The following is a 17,583-nucleotide window of genomic DNA, read 5'->3' as shown; positions in this document are numbered from 1 at the left end:
CCGCTTCGTCGCGCCATGCGTCGCCGCCACTCTCCCACGCGCCGCTGCCGCTCAACCTTCGTCGCTGGGATGCCACCGCGCAGCCGCGGGTCGTCTGGTTTCCACGGTGTCCGAACGCGTCCGAACGGCAGGTTCTACGTGGAGCTTCGTACTGGCGGGTCCCCCTCACCCTCGGCACCTACGACTTGCCGAAGCTGGCGGCACACTCTTACAACGCGACCACGTGGCGACTTCGGTGGCCGTGGCGCGACCTCAACTTCTCATACATCGAGTCCCTGGAGTAGGTGGAGTTCCTCGCGCAAGCACCATGCCTCGTCGACGACGAGGAACGTCGCCGACATCGCCAGGCGCAGCGCCGGATCGCCATCGCCGAGCGCGACGAGGAGCTCATGTCGACAACATGGAGGCCTTCTTCGCCGACCTCAGGGCAGACCGGCGCCGCCGTCGGGATATCGCCGAGTGCGAGCTAGTCAACCCAGACACGACTTGGGTTGACGATGACGCTCGCCGGGACAACGTCTGAACTGAGACCACCTCAGACGACGAGTAGACTAGTAGTTTATCTATATTAATTGTATTTTCAATGTTTTTTTAGATCTTCTATTTATACTATCTTCTATTAAAATGTGTTTGTGGCGCTGTAAATTAGCGCTTTCGTTGTTTTCAGTGGGCCACCCGCGCTGCGAAATAGCGCATCTGGTGGAGGGGAATTCGGCACAGCGCGCACTAAACGTTTGCAGTGCGCGCGAGGTAGGTTTTGTAGCACCAAATTGTTGCATCTCTGTTGGAGATGCTCTAATAGATTGGTGTCAAATCAAGAGGGAGGATTGGCAAATGCATGCTTTGTGGAATGTGATCCATCTTACTAGTAGCTGATAGGAAAAGGAGATCCATTCTTTCCGCGATTAGAGCAAATAAATTAAAGCCAATCAATTATACCAATGCAAATCAATTACCTCCCTAATTTCTCCTCCCAGAAACCAGCCATGCGTGCAAGTCCCGATCCCTTCCTCTCTCATCCAATGGCTGCCGGCTCACCTCGCACTCATCACGCGGATCATGCTCAAATCCGTCGCTTCTCCTCATTTCCCGTTACTTCTCCCTTCTCGCAGCTGCCGGCCATGGCTTCCTATAAATTCCTCACGTTTGCTCTGCTCTCCATCCTCCAATAACGCCCCATCCTTCCTCCACAAACATCTCAGCCTCCATCACAAGGCACCGTCATCATCACTGTATGAATCCCATGGAGTATCTTCCATGCACATTATTGGCGAGGATCTGCTTGGAAGTTGAAAGTATATGATTTTCTAATTTCTTCTTGATATAACTCCAGTACAATTGCCTTGGGTAACTAACGCCTGGTTCTGCAACCGATGTAGATATATCTGGAGGCTACCTTTCCAAAACACATGATCTGCGAAGTGATACCATAGGCGGCGGCAATGGTGGGTGCTCACATCTCAAACTTGTTTCTTCTTGATCTAACTCTATTACAATTAGTAGTGGTTCTAGCCACTTAGATATGATCTTTTTGGGTAACTAACGTCTGGTGTTGCAGCCGATGGAGATATAGTGCTGGATGTTGGTGTACTAGTCTCTGAAGTTTGCAGCGGTGGCATACATAGTGCTGCTGGCGATTCGTCCTCGCCGCCGGCCACTTACAGGTCTGTGTACTAGTCATTGCACTCTTATTCTTTCCAATCCCAACACTCTTGTAAAATGTTTTTTCTTATCAGTAATTATGTTTTTAGATAGAGATATTATTTTCATGTCACAGTCGGGTTTGTGTCTCTTAATATTTTCAGTTGATTAGATTGGGTTTTGATGTTCAGGTACGTTGGGGATGAGATGCCAGGGCTATCCTAAAGGGAGCCCCATGAGGCATGAATCAATAAACAGATAGGAATAAGATGAAAATTGCATCATATATTTCAGAATAAATTCAAGTTGGTACAGTAGTAAAAAAATTGATCTCCATTGAAAGTACTACTAGTACAAATTTTGATCTCTTTGTGGCATGGTGCTCCGGTACAAATGGTGCACATGTGGGTTTATGATGCAGCTTTTATCTGTACACCACTTCAGTTTGTGTCTCCATCAATTTAAAAACTAACTGAACTTTTAACTGAACCTGGTTTGTGCCGGCGCAAGTGTTTGTGGAGGATTGTGAGCTGAACCTGGTTCCTCCACCGCTCGCTCCCTTCTTGCCGACAACTCCAATTCCCACCTCGCCGCCGGCCGCCTAGTCTCGCCCAGCGCCTGCACTTCCTCCCCTCCGCCCCCAATTTCTCCCCCACTCTCACCCCCGCATCAAATCAATCGACCGACACCCGCCCAGGAGCCATGGCGTCGCTGCCAGCTTGTTCGCCGGCGCGCGTGCAGCGATACGGGCGGCGCTGCCGAACTCGCCTGGCCGCGTTTTGCACATCGCCTAGGCGGTTAGGTGCCAGGACGTGCCGGGGCGACGCCGCGAGCAGCGGAGGCCCGTCGTCCGTACTCTGCGACGAGCATCTCCTCGGAGGAGGGTACGGTGGTGTTTTGTTGTCTCAACCTGAGCCGCCCAGTCCGGCAGCCGCAGCTCACCGGCCGATTCTGTTCGACGGTCGATGTCTTTGCGGTTCAGGAGATCGTCGAAATCTGCATCCCAAGATACTGGTTGTAGCTAGGCAAGCTCGAATGGTTTGATGGCCGATGAATATGCTGCTTTGTTCGTCAGCGTCAGGTGTACTCAGTACACCTACTTTCTTTTAATTTTGGATGAACAAATCTGTCTAGCAGCTGCACCTTAATTAGACTGACGGAAGGATGTTTGGTGTTTTAATTAAAATTAGCCTGATATTCATTGAAATATGTGTGTGAAAATGAAAATTCTACATGAGTTTTTGTGCGTTCATGGATACAGGTCATCATCTCATTGTTCTGAACCAGTACAATGCACCGGTTGTTGTATGTAAGCACCGCTGTCTGTCATGCTATTATGCTTATAACTGAAAGTGTTAGAATTGATCCTGCTCGATGTAAAGTTTCAGAGATCTTAATTTTGTAGGCTAACCTTTGTGATCGATTCTGGTGTTTTATGATTTAAGCTAGTAGATGTATACATCTCAAATGTAGTATGTGTGGAACCTTTTACAAATCATCTGACGCTGACTCCTTTATTGTCTATCAACTGAGATTGTGCTAATATTGTAACTGATACAATTCCCCATTCATGATAGGATATGGATGCATTTTTCAGTCCTTTACTTCACTTCCTTTTATGCGGTGTATTTGCCTTCCTAAGTTTCATGTATGTAAATCTTTTCAGCTAATCAACTTCAGTTATTAGATTAAGTAAAACTACTTTGATGCGAAAATGTTGTAGTTATTAGATAGTTGGCACAAGAATGTTGCTATCTTGTCCACCATTTGAGACTTGTAGTTAGTTAATTCAACGCATGCTTTCCAATCAAGGGATCTTGATTTTTTTTATTTAAACGCCTGGATGAATTGGATGAAAAATGTATCATTTTCACTATTTAGATGTGATCATGAGCTGAAGTATTTACCGATTGCATCTTCATTTTATTTCATGCAGAGTACAAGGAAATGTCCCAGAAAAAAATTGAGCACTTGATGTACCACAGAATAGGCTTGACATTTAGTTCAAGGAATCCCATGACTGCGTAGATCATGGAACATATGGGTCTCATGGTGACCACTACTGAAAGCACTATCTTCGGAGGAGGGGACGGTGGTGTTTGGTGCCCTCCACCTGTGTCGCGCGCATGGCCGAGGTTGTGCGGTAGCATGATTCACGTCGACGAGGGGGTGTCAGCCACCAGGACTCGTCGTCGCCAACGCGAGCCATGGAGGGTTGTTCGTCCTCCACGAGCTGCAAGTAGGAGCTGCCTGGCGGCTGTCTCCTCCTCGAACATACTGGACCAAGGTGAGCCCTGCTCCTTCTCTCGTGTTACTCTCACTAGCGCTGGTCTTCGTTTTGTGTTCTTCCTGCAGGTTCAATCGTGGTTCTGTTTTCTATAAACATGGACCCAACAAATGGGCTGCTATGGCAACTTGAATCATAGCCTGAATTTCCAAGTTTTATTCCATCGGAGATAGGCAAGCTGACAACTTACTCACTTGGATGTGTTTCATTGTTTTACATTAGTTGGTTATTTTGTAGTCACTTTGAGAGGCTTCACTTTTGTATCAGTTTCTCATGGCCCACCATTTGTTCAATTTTCTTTCGTTTATGAGAGTTTTGAACGATGGCTGCATATATGGAGTTCACTAACTTTGTCTCCAGCATGTCACTCGCCGCTGTGCTCTCTACGAGGTGCTGCCTGCATCGTGGATGCAGGTAGTAATCCTTTGAGTTATACATTTCCTGCACAGTCATGTGTGAACCAAGTTGTTCTTACATGTTCACAATAATTTATGTGTACATACGGATTCCCATTTACATCCTGAGGTCACCCCTATCGTATCATGAGTTTTATTTCCAATAAATACTTTAGTTTCATTACAATTTGTGCAATGTGTTAAATTAGTTAAGTGCATTTCTACGGATCTTAGTCATTTCATACTTCTGCTCTTCTCTAGTAGTACATGATCAATCTTCGATTTTCGAACATGTATTGTAGAGTCATATCTTTTTTTTTGGAAAGGAAAGTTTCTGAACATTAGATGTTCCTAGTTATCTAGCTTGAACCCTTTTGTGCGTGTGTCTGCTTAGTGGCATCACTCACAGTTGTAGAGAATAGTTTTTGCAGAGAAGAGTTTTTACATGGAAACATGAGTAGTTGCAATTTAGAAACATACTAGCTACATCTAGTTCTACTTAATTTTTACACTAACTGAATTTCTTAACCTGTATGTTTTGACTTTCAGGTAAAAAAGAAATGGCCAGGTTCCTTAAAAAAAACAAGGAGAAGAAATTGCCAGGTCTTGTGTTCCAGTGATACACCGACGCCTGTTGTGTGACCATGCTTATCTAGACGGGTCTCTCTTGACTATACACGCTAGGTGCTCTAGCAAATGCATCGCGGCTGTAAGTGCTAGTGAATGGCTCTAGTGGGCTATGGAGGATGACGACAATGGTGTGGCTTCGCCTCCCCCCATGGTACGCTTGGCATCTTGACCTGTGTTGGGTTATGGCTGGGAGGCTGATGACAAGGAGGTCAAGAATATGGAACTGAACCTAATCGATCCCCACCTCTCTGTTTTGCTGCACATCAAATAGAGTTTGCTTTGTGCTGAACTTGTCTCTGTTAATTGTGAATGCAGCTATTATATTTCTTCCTCGTGATGGTGCTGATGTAGTACATGCCGGTCTCGCTTTTGCTGGTGCTGGTGGGAGCCTCTGCATCTTGGTGCATGCCAAAGAAGGGTCCATTCTGGACTGAAACACACAAGCACCAAACCGGCTTCAACGAGCCTTAGCTAATGTAAGTCATTGACTCGTCGATCTACACTATAAGGGTTCAACGAGCTACACTATAAGGGTCTAATGAGTAGTGCTTTTCTCTGTGCTAGAATATTTTCTTATTGACATTTTGATTCTGAAACCCGTTGTTTTCTGTTATGTGTGAAGACTGAAGCATCCCAGCCCAAATTCGAAGTGAATCTTGGCTGATAGATTTCCTGTATATTTTCTTCATGTGTGTCCTGCAAAGTATTCGTCTTCCTAAATATAAAACGTTTTGGCAAGAAAATTTGGCACTTTCTAGGCATAAATTGATAAGTGTACCATTCCTTTTATGAATCAACTCTTCCCCGGCATTATATGATTTTTCGCCTGCTTTCTGGTCATTAATTAATTGATTCAAATTATACATTCGAATGGTCTATTGCAAAATAGGATTGTATAAAGTGCACCTAATGCATGGCAGTTTTTTGTGATTTGCCATTCATACAAGAGTAATTCACTTATTTCTGACTGACCCACTTTTTTTTTGCTTGGTAAGTAGTATTGTTGCTTCTATATCGCTATGTTCATTCGTCACTCGATTGTAGGTTTACATTTTTAAATTACAAACAAACAACTTATATGTATTTAACTATAAAGCTATCGCTGGTTGTTGCGACGAATACAAACAAGGTCCCTCGTCTAGAAGTGTCGAGGACATCTATGGCAGAATCGGACCTCATTATCGTGACTAAATTAATGCATATCTAATTTAGTTGAAGTTTGTTTGCTACTTGAAAATGATGGTGATGATGATAAACTTAAGACTTTTTTTCTCAATTGCCGCCTAAGAGCTTTTGTCTTGCTAGGATTGAGAGCTAATGGTGCTACACTGCCTACTTTCTTCCTTGTATGTCTGAGCTTTTTTTATCTCCCCGTCTGTTTCTAAATCAAATTTAACAGTCTTCATACTATTTTCAATTGGCTCTTGCATTACAAATGATGATCAAATCAAGGCATGTTTCTCAAAACATTTGCAGTTGCCCCAATGGTTGCTTCCTCCACTCTGACATGCCAAATGAGTTGAGGTACGTGCCACTGGGTTGGTAACTATCATCATACAAAAGACAGGTATGCAGCCGTCCTGCATCTTGTCAATTTTCATTTTGAGTACTCGTTTTCCTTTCAGTTGAAGACTGTAAAGCAGTTTCCTTTTTCTTGGGCATGCATGTTCCAGCCTATGTTATTATGATCATGACACCTACTTGTTAAGAATAATTAGTTGTAAATTAAACCACTACATTAGCTGAGCTAAAACATTGCCACTATCACATTTGTGGAGTCGTGTATGGAGGCTGAGAAGGACTTGCAACCCTTGATTGCTCGAAATGAATAAGCAAGGGCTGAAGATGCTCATCATTGAATGCGGAGGTCCAGGTGTTGCAGCTGCTCTTGAATTTGCTGAAGGTAATGTCTTGTTGAATGTCACCACTGTTGAATGTCACCATTCAGGATACTAACTCAATGTGATTGCAGTGTCGTCCATCACCTGCCATCCACTGCCTTTCCCACCCAAGCAGTACGTCCGTCTTTGGTGACATCTTAAATAGCGGACCAATAAAGTCCACTAACTAAGATATCATTCAAGGAGCGATGGAATGAGCCCGATTTCCCGGTGCGTGGCACGGGCATGATGAGCTGGCAAGCGGATGTGGAGAGATACACACAGGGGGAAGCCCACAACCATTGTGCCCTGATGGACTGAACAATGGTCGATCAGTTTGATGTTTTGCCCGATGACGGAGAAGGCACCTGGAGCCTGAAGTTGTTTTGAGATACCCGATGCTATTTGTTTACTAATTATTAAATGTTATGGCTTATGTGTTTGTTGAGCGTTCCGTAGCTCTAATTAGTAGTTTGCTATCAGGTGGCCACCAAGTAGTGGAGCTAAAGATCCTAGGAATGTTTTTTAGTTGTTGAATCTTAGGTATAAGTATTTGTTATTTGATTTGTATCAGAGCTAAGCCAAAGCGAGTAGGCAGCAAGAACATTTTCGTCATGGAACGCATGGCTTGAAAAGTTTATGTCCTGTATTTTTGTGTTGTTTCAAAAATGCATTGAGGGTGAGGGTCGCAGTGCCAGGAGCCCCCGTCCGCCGGCGATCAGATCCTCTCCCCGGATACGCCGCCAACCCTATCCTAGCTGCCACCTCCACCGGATAGGCTCCCGCCCAACTTCAGGCCGTAGGTGATGGAGCCACCGGCTGCTGATCCGGGGGATTTGGTGGATGTGGGGCAGGTGTGGGAGGAGGTTGGAGGGCGGCGTCGCTCAAGATTGGAGAAGGAGAAGGGGTCGGTTTCACCTCCCAGGAAGGAGGCCGCGCTGGCCACCTCCTTCAAACGGAGGGCCTTCGGCCTATGCTTCCGATGCTTGACGCCGGACCACTTCGTCGCTGGTTGCCGAGGTTCTGTCCGATGTTTAAGATGTGGGCACTCCGGCCATCACGAGCGAGACTGCAAGGCGCACCTTACCGCCGATCGAGCTCCACGTCTCCACTCGCGCCCGCCGCCTGCCCCTTCTGGTCGTGCATGTGTCACGTCTGTTGGCCAAGCATCGATCCCATGCAGCGACTTGCCTCCTACCCCGCCTCATCAATGCTCATGGGCAGAGGTTGTTGCCTGATCCTGGCGCGTCCACTCCGAGCATGCCTGATGCTACTTTGGAGCAGTTCCAGCCTTTCCTCGCAGCTCAGGCGGAGGCGCTAGGAGCTGAACTGCATGCCTTTTTTGCTGCTCGGTTGGAGGAGGTGTTCCAGCCTCTTCGTGAGTTGGTTGCTGCAGTGCATGGTTGGACCGATCAGGTCTTAAGAATTTGGGATCTGATGGAAGCTCTGGCTGGCAGTCTTGCTCTCACCAACTCCCTGGTGCCGGGCGGATATGAGGAACCTGGGTCTCCCGTCATGGCCGGTGGTGAAGAGACAAATGTGGCTGGTTGTTCGTTTGAGGTGGAGGTGAGGGCGCTGACCTTAGATGTTCCCCCGAGTTTGGATGGTGCTCGGCCCCAGATGGAGATCCATGGCGTGGAGGAGCAAGCTATGGTTGCTAAAATCGTGCCTTTGTGCAATGGCATGAAACTGACTGAGTCTCTCAGTTTGGTGGTAGTGGCGTACCGATGGGTCATGTCTCGTCCTCTTTGTTGGATGAGTTCTTTAGCAGTTTCAGTTGCACTGCGCCGCTTTCGCTACTCGATGCTCCGATTCTTGTGCAGATTGAAGGGGATTCCTCTTGTGCCGAGAGGCGTAGTGATCCTCTCGACAAGAAGAACAAAGTTTGCAACATCCCAACTACCAAGCAAGCTGAATATAGATTGGCAGAATCTTTCGGGGATCTACGATCAGTGGAAGAGGTGCAAGAGAAAATGAAGACTTATCTGCGGATGTACAAGAAGCATATCACGCCGACAACGACCCAGGCTGTTCGTGAGTTGGTAGAGGCCAATGCTTGGCCATGTCCTTGAGGTTCGCGAGCACCCATCTTGTTATGTGAGTGCTCTCGAGATTGTGGTTGTTCGCTTGGCTGGGTACCATGTGGCTTTGAAGGTCCTAGGCTTAGGGACTCTTGTTTCTGGCTCGAACGATGTGCCTTCATTTCTTTAGGGCGTGTGCTGCTCGGTTTTCCCGGTTTTCCTTAATTAACTGCGGCTTGTATGGTCTTTAGGTCCGGTTTCCTATATTAACTGAACCGTTTTCCCTCTTCTTATAATGCAATGCGGGAGCTCCCCGCCCTCTGACAAGGTTCCATAAAAAAAATGCTTCGAGGATTGATGATAGGCACCGTTGCAATGACACACTAGGAATTACTGTAGGGCTCCAAATAAACGCACAGTGTTGTAACTATTGAAACTGCATTTTTGTTGTGTGATCTGAGCTGGATCATATGTTTGAAATGTCAGATTTGGTCTTGCTATTTTTGTTGTGTGATCTGTGGTCTAGAAAGTAGCAGAGTGCATGCCGAAATTTTCTCAAACTGAAGTGTGTTCGACCATGAAAATGTAAGCAAAGCAGGAATCGGTCAGGATAATGAGGTAGGAGTAGCCGATGTGAGTTGATCGATCATGCACGTTTGAGCCAGCATCTTGGTTCGTACCTGCTATTTGCTCTTGGAGAAGATTCAGTGATGGATGGAATGTGTTTAGTGATGCATGGAATGTGCTTAGCTGCTTCTAATAGATAAGTGCATTGTTTTGTTCAGCCATATTACCACATGAGTGAGAACTCAATTACAACGTGCAGAAGCTAGCTCATCTTCTTCAAAGTCGTAACCGCCTTGTAGTTTCCTCATAGTAGCAGGCAGGAACATCAACAAGAGATCTGCCTCACGTTGTGCTCAGCTCTCACTCGCCTGGCTTGGGTGCAGGCGGTGTTCTTGACGGTCGCCACCCAGAAAGCATGATTGCTCATACTCTTGCCAATCGTGCCATTTCCTTCCGGACGCCGGCGACGACACACTAGTATCTGCCGATCATGTACTTCATTTTAGTGTGTGAATACTTGTATGTACGTATGTACCACTTTTTTGTTTGAATTGAAATACATGTGTTAAACTGGTGGGTAACATAGTTGGACCTCGTCTCCAACTCCGGTGGGGTCTGGTAAGACGACCAAGAGGTTTTCATCCTGAAATCATGGAAGCGATTTTAAAACCAAAATGTGAGGCATTAGTGTTTTGGCAACATGAATAATAAAAGCAAATACCATCCATTTTACCCGGCATGCATGCACGGCTCTGGTTGAGCATTATCTGCAATTAAGTTATTTCCCTAGAGAGTGGAAATCCGGATCGATCTTGCGTATCATAAGAGGCTAATTGTTTCCGGTCTACTACAAGGTAAGGAAATCTCCAGAGACTAAGGGTTGTTTTTTAGTCAATCCATAACTATACCATGGCATAATTATTGGGGCGCCAAAAAAATGCGTCCACCCAGATTGGTTCCAACTTCTAAAATACCAGTGTCCACTCATCGATCCGTGGTAGTAGTCATCTCAGCCCTCCATTCCTTAGTGTCAAGAGATAGATAATCCATAGATAATTGGCGTCCAGCTTTTTTCCCTGAAATTTCGAACCTATCTCCCCTCTAACCTATTGGCTCTACATATACGAGTAGTGGGGGATCTACGCGTGCGTCGCGTGTGACTTAGACTTTGACTCTTGCTCGGAGAGGAGAGGAGAGAGGGCTTACTCTGTCATCCACCTGACTTGATTGTATAAAATCACTGTGTTTTCTGGCCAGTGTGCTTGAAAAATCTGGTGGCTGTCGATTAATCCCACTATATGTATTTTTCCTTGTATTTATACATGCACGAGTATAGGAATTGAAGATCAACTTGTGTATAATCTTCAGAAATAAAGTTATGCTGAATGGGATTCTTGTTGTAGTGATGATTATTGACTTCAAGTGATGTTGCTAGCTAAAGCAAAAATAATTACATCTGCCTTTTCATGGCCGATTTGGTTGTTAACTACTCCGCCCGTCTTCAAATAAGCGGACGCTTAGTCTTAAAATTTGTCTATAATACTTCTAGATTTTCAATGCACTTTAAAGTAGCAAAAGTTATTTCTCTCACTGCAAGAAAATTAAATCCAATAATATTCAGCACATATTATCTTCATTTTCTACATGCGCTTATCTTATTGGAGGTGGAAGAATTAAAGAGAGATGTTAGTTTCCATCTTTTCAATGTAATTGTCTCTCCATTTGATAATATCTTAAAAATCAGCATGTACACTTATTTATAAACGGAGAGAGTAGAAGCAATAGCCAACAGCTGATCCATCAGATGGTAGCCAACAAATTGATTAATCTAGCAAAGAACATAGCTAAATAAAATGAGTGACCTATATATGAGCTCGTATGTAAAATTTTGGTAGCTACATGTGGATTTCACGGCCAGGTTTCACGGCAAGTACGTGTGCACGGACGCTGAATGTGTCCAAGCATCGGTGCTTCCGCTAACATTGCAACTGACCGATTTGAGAATCCCGTTCATCACGGGTATGTGATTAGCATGCAGGCCGGAGCAGTTATTTGGAAACAAATCAATGGCAATTACCATGAGATAATTAACACGGGGATGTGATTAGCATGCATGCCGGAACAGTTAGGCAAAAAGAATCTGTGAGCAATTACTACATGCGAGAGAATCAATTCTCCGCTTTGCATGCCCCGCTGTTTTCAGTCACGTTAGACACCTCCACGTCACCGATCCGTGGCACAGGGCTGCGTATTGATCGATCTGAGCGGTCCATCCATGTAATCGATGCCTCTAACAACAGCCGACTAAGAGGGAGATAACTGAAATTTTGTGAAACCTCCTCTTCTTGCCGCCATAGCAGTGACCCGAATTCTTGGAAATTCAAACCTCCAACTTGATGATGTTCCATCTATAAATATGAGAGGAGGGGTCAAGCTAACGCGTGCGTCGTGTGTGACGACTTAGACTTTGACTCTTGCTCGGCGAGGGGAGGGGAGGGGAGGGAAAGGTCTGTCCTTGTCGGTGGACATGATTCCATTCACGCAGGTCGTGAGAGATGGGATGGCTGTCTGGCTTGCCGTGAAGAGGATCCATCGATCAATCTCGTGAGTGCTCCTCCTTTGATGATTGAATTTCGTCTTCATGTGCCATCTGATCCTGATGCTATCATATTTTTTTTAGATCGATTGAAAGTTGAAGAGGAGCCTCGTGCTCGCCGGCAAAAGGGATGCACAGTGGATCGTGGAGTTTCGGCAGCGGCGCGGTGAGCGGATATGCTGGACAGTTGGTGGCGGTCCAGCTCTTTGATCGATTGATGATCGGTGAGTTGGTTGCCTTTGGCTTAATTATTAGAGTATAATTTTGCTTATGCTTCCTTATTCAAGAACTAAATTAACTACTTGTATGTTTCATCACCGAACATCATTTTTCCCTTCTTTTAATAACTATTTTTCTGCATATGCTTCCTTATTCAAGAACTAAATTAATCTCTTGTATGTTTAATCACCAAACATTGAATCAAATTGGCTGACAGATGATATGACTGACAGATGTTTGACAATAATGCAATAAGGTTAGCTAAGTAAACATCAAATCTGCTAACATTGCACCAAATCCTGAAGGAAAGTACATAAGGACGGTTGACTTCCACAGGTTCAAATGATATCATAACGCAATCAGGTTAGCTAATTGGTAAGACTTCTCTAACAATATTCAGAAGTGCTCATCGATGTAATTTGTCAACTAAAAATAATGAATATCCATACATTGAGGCCTCCACGATAGAAGAGAATGCCTCTTTTTGATTGTAATCTTTGTTCACAATTCACAGATACAATGCACAGAAAGTAACATTTTGATCATAATCTTAGTTCACATCATACAATGCAGTAGCCATCAGGCTCTATTAGTAAACCACAGATAAGTTATAGCGTGACAGAATTTGTACTCACCGGATCTATCTGTTTGTTCCTAAATATATGATGTTTTTGGGAGTTCAAATGAAGTACAGCGTGACACAGTTTATAGTCACCGGATCTATCTGTCTGTTCAAATGAACGGAGGGAGTGTCTAATAAGAGTACTACTAGTATTCTATGACAGCTAATAGACCAGACAGCTAATAGACCAGACACCCATTCTTTGTATCCTTTTATCCTTGCCCAAGGATTTTTTTTTTGCATAATACCGAACGGTGGATGAATTCCACACTAATGCAAGTAGGGGACAGATGAAACACGCCTTTTAGTAACCACAGAGGAAACACGTTTTTCAGTATCACAGCCACACCACACCTGCAAGCAGGAATACGGTAAATCAGAACCACAGGGTGCAAACAAAATGCGTCATACAAATGCCATGTTCAGCAAATGAGAGAAGCATATATAGACCGCATGATTATTTTTCGGCTCGAACGCAACCGAGTACTTGACGCCTTCGGGGAGCCGGAACTGAGCTAAAAATATTATGAGGGACTCCTGCAATCTTCATAAGCTGGTACTGTCTGCTATCAGCTCCATTTGGTTTGCCGCCAACTACTTTCAGATTCGATGTTTATGCTAAATCTCTAAGCTTATATCTCAGCAGCAAAATTCAGTAAGGTACCAAACATCCGGGTCTACACTTGGATCCCTATGGACAAACTGAACTACCAAATCAGGTTTCAATGGTCGATGCTGATGACAAAACTCAAAGTTAATAAAGGCAATCAACATTTTAAAAAAGATTTCTAAACTATGGAAACTCACCAGTACTAATTTTCATTGTGCATTGATGTTCGCTTGTGCTCCTTGTTCTTTTCCTTGTAGATGTTAGCAGAGATAGAGGCAACAACTGTGTAAGACACAATAAAATATGAAATCAGAGGTCCAAGTTTAGTACAAGGAGCATCACGTGGATATTCGTAGTTAGGTACAACACCCTTGAGAATAGAGTAGCTTTGAAAGTATACAAAATTGACCAACAGTTTATAATCCTGCAATCAATAACATTTGTGTAAAAGCCAAACCTAGAACTCAGAAACTGAAAGAAAGATCATGACTCGGCTACTGACACTACAATGTTACCAACATGAGCAGTATACAGTACAAGCCTCAATCCCGAATTCACCAATCCTCCAACCGCGTTACATGTACAGCATGAATCAATCACATACTAAAGATGATCAAATAGCGGCAACACCCATAAGAGAGAGGTAGTAGCAGTTCGTTCGCTCACCATGATAGTCCCGCCAGATTGGAACCTGTCGCTGCCCCTGGCGCCCCGGCTACCCTGTCGCGGAAGGTGGAGCCGCCCGCCGTCGGGGGCCTGTACGTATTGTTCTTCTTCCGATGCAGCCTCGCCTGTCACCTCCCACCATCGTCCATGGCGCAGGTGAGGCCGAGAACCTAGCAAGCCGGGCCAGATGCAGATGCGACAATTTGTTAATGGTTTAGTTCAGCACGATTTTGATGCCCAGAAAGCTTGCGGCACATCCATCCTCCCGGAGCAGAGCGTCCTCGCTGTTGCCCTCGGAGATTATTAACATTTATCCGATTGTACTAAGTGAGGAGGGGCAGGTGCTGTGGAGCCCTCCAACAAGCGATGGTCGGGGTCACCGATCCAGCATAGGCGAGGCCCGCGCCTCCTCGGGCTGGGTCGCCCGTGAGCATGCTGAGCTTGAGCGCCTCCTCGGGCTCTTTGGCGACCCGATTCAACGAGGAGGGCCGGGTAGAGGAGGGCTCCTCGCGTCGATGGTGGGGAGGAAGGGGAGTGCCGGCCTGACGAGATCGACAAAAGGAGCTTGGGATTAGACGGATGTGGAGCGCCGGTGAGACACTGAGACAGGGGAGGAGCGCACAAGAACTCACGGGGGGCGGTGGGAGGTAGGTGACGATAGAGACTGAGAGTGAGTGTGGGAGTTTTTTTTAGAGTGGATGTGACCGATCAGACTCACAAGTGTTTAAAAAAAGAATGTCATAATCATTCACGGTTTTTGTAAAAGTGTATTCAGTTATTTGATTTTTACATTGATGCCAATAAAATTTTAAAATCTTACAGATTATCATGTGTTTAAATTTTATGGAGTACCTTAGGGAAAATTTTATGACCGACGCAACTGAACATGTATATTTCGCTTTGTATCATGATACTTATTTAACGTTGTATCATTATTTTAAAATTAACTCTGATTACTACTTGGTATGGAATGAAGTTATAAAAGTCATGATCGTGGTACAAAACATTATTGATCGCATGAAACATTATTGATATCATTAAAAACTAAATAGTGGATAATATTACTATTTTTTTCTTCAAAGTTTTTTCTGTAAAGACAATAATATCTCTTTGTTGCACGCACGCACACTGTTAGACATAGAGACCATTTTAAGTGGCATCGATAATAAAATCTTAATAAATAAAAATAGTATTCAATGGACATATTTATATTATATATTACGAGACGTGCGGGCACGTGCATGCTTACTAGTGGCCACAAACCACAAAGATCCATGGGCCATATACGAGTCAGTAAAAGTAAGTTTGCGGTACGCCGATAGTCCCGTACCGAGTCTAAATTCTTCACATTGTAGTCCGCTCCGGACATGCATGTCCTAGTTCGACATGGTTACCAGGTTAATGAATCTCCAAGGGGAAGATTTATGCCCTACCACGGATCGTCGATAGGTAACGACAGCGGACGTCGTCGACGGCGGGCTGCTGATTAATTAGGAAATCGATCGGAATATAATCCTGAATCAAAGCTTCGATCGAGCAACCCATCGGTCATGGCGTCTACGTCTTCGTCCGCGCCCGCGGCCGGAGTAGTCGTAGCCTCGGATCCGCTGGTCCACGTCGCCTTCAACCAGCAAGGCACGCACTTCGTGGCGGCCACGGAAACCGGGTTCCACGTCTTCTCCTGCGAGCCGCTCGAGCGCGTCATGCACCGGTCCGGCCCCACGGTAACCTCGCCCGGCGGCATGGTGTCCTCCGCCGAGCTGCTCACGCGGTCGCAGCTGGCCGTCGTGACGAGTCGGCCGAACGAAGACGACGCGATCGACTTCTGGAACGGCATGTGCAAGGAGGGGAAGGTCGCCTCGGTCACGAGCTCGCACCATAGAACGGTGGGCGGGATCCGCCTGCAGGGGGAGTACATGCTCGTCGCCGGCGAGGAGAAGGCGAGGCTGTACTTCGGCGGCAGCAGGGAGAAGGACGTGACGACGGGGCCGAACCCGCTGGGGCTGTGCGCAATGGCGGCGGGGACCACGGAGGGGCAAGGCACGGGGTCGTCGCTCGTGTCCTACGCCCTGCCGCGGAAGCTGCTGGGCGAGGTGCAGGTCCGGCGGCGACGCACACCCGGTAGCGTCGACGTGCGCGCGCACGACTCGGCCGTGGCGTGCATCGCGCTGTCCCGTGACGGCCGGCTGCTCGCCACCGCCGGCACCCGGGGCACGCTTGTGCGCGTCTTCAGCACCGCCGATGGTTCGAAGCTGCAAGAGGTATGTATGCAGTGTGAAAGTACTTTCTACTTTGTCGTGCTACACCAGAACTTCGTTTTATTCACGTTCCGGTGACATTGACTACCTTGTAGCTAAGGAGAGGCACTGACAGAGCGACCATCCACTGCATCGCCTTCTCCCCGGACTCTAAATGGCTGGCCGTCACCAGCGACAAGACGACGGTGCACGTTTTCAGGCTCGCCGACTTGGACCTACCAAGCTCGTCACCGGAGGACGGCGGCGATTTCGTGCTCCTGCCCGCATCACCGATGACATCTCCTTCTGCAAAACAGGGCTCATCCCTGTCTTTCCTGAAAGGTACTCCTACAGAAACCTCTGAATCTGCCAAACAATCTATCTACACTTTTTTTTATCTCTGAATCTCACTGAATCTATCGACCTTCTGCAGGCTACCTACCGACCTATTTCAGTTCAGAGTGGTCGTTCGCCCATTTCAGAGTTCGTAAAGCCACCAAGTACTCCATCGCCTTTGACCAGCAGAGCCCCAACACCATTACCATCGTAGGCGTCGACACAAGGTGCGTGAAAAACTTACTCCATACCTAGAAATAAAAAAAAAAACTAAAAGCGAGTAGAATCTCGCTGGACATCTTAACACACACACTCACACGAGCGTGTGTAGATATATATGCCAGTCTTTCATGCATTTTGTTTAGAATTGAAGTAGCCTACCGTTACATGCTCACAACGACCCTATGCCTTCAGCTTCTACCGGTGCGAGTTCGACCCCGTGAAAGGAGGCGCCATGCGCGAGCTGAAATACTACAGGAACTTCATGCATGCTGCTACCGAGTAATGATGGATGCGACGGCGACAAGAAATTTTCTCTGCTCAACAAGTGGAATTTTAACGAAACAAATGCATCGATTGATGCAAAGACTGTGCATCACTTCTCGGGGGAAATAGTGCCTCCTTTCTTTACCATTGATTTTATTTAATCTCTCCGTGGATTAGAATACCTGTGTTGCCCATCTTCATCTACTTGTGTTTTGCTGAGAGGATATTATCTAGTATCTCCCTGCATTACGCCCATAGCATTGTTCGCAAATGAGATAGGTTGTGTGTTGTGACATTTCAATTGTTAGGATTTCAAGAACTAGGAACAAAATATAAAAAGATTCAGAACCATGGAGGAACATTTTCTTAAATGGATCTAGGGTTGTATTG

At 45.9% G+C, this 17,583-nt stretch overlaps 1 protein-coding gene across 1 annotated transcript; it reads left to right on the top strand.

Annotated features, from left to right (window-relative positions):
* The first annotated feature begins 8,093 nt into the window (after positions 1 to 8,093).
* LOC124672953 (autophagy-related protein 18d-like) lies at positions 8,094 to 17,212 on the top strand. The gene is made up of 7 exons (XM_047209104.1): positions 8,094 to 8,546; positions 8,657 to 8,875; positions 15,661 to 16,110; positions 16,234 to 16,395; positions 16,488 to 16,713; positions 16,805 to 16,934; positions 17,122 to 17,212. The coding sequence occupies exons 1-7, from the start codon at positions 8,094 to 8,096 to the stop codon at positions 17,210 to 17,212; spliced, it is 1,731 nt and encodes a 576-aa protein (XP_047065060.1).
* The last annotated feature ends 371 nt before the right edge of the window (positions 17,213 to 17,583 follow it).

The sequence above is a fragment of the Lolium rigidum genome, chromosome 7, assembly GCF_022539505.1.
Source record: "Lolium rigidum isolate FL_2022 chromosome 7, APGP_CSIRO_Lrig_0.1, whole genome shotgun sequence".
NCBI lineage: Eukaryota > Viridiplantae > Streptophyta > Magnoliopsida > Poales > Poaceae > Lolium > Lolium rigidum.
This window is presented reverse-complemented; position numbering and strand designations above follow the sequence as displayed.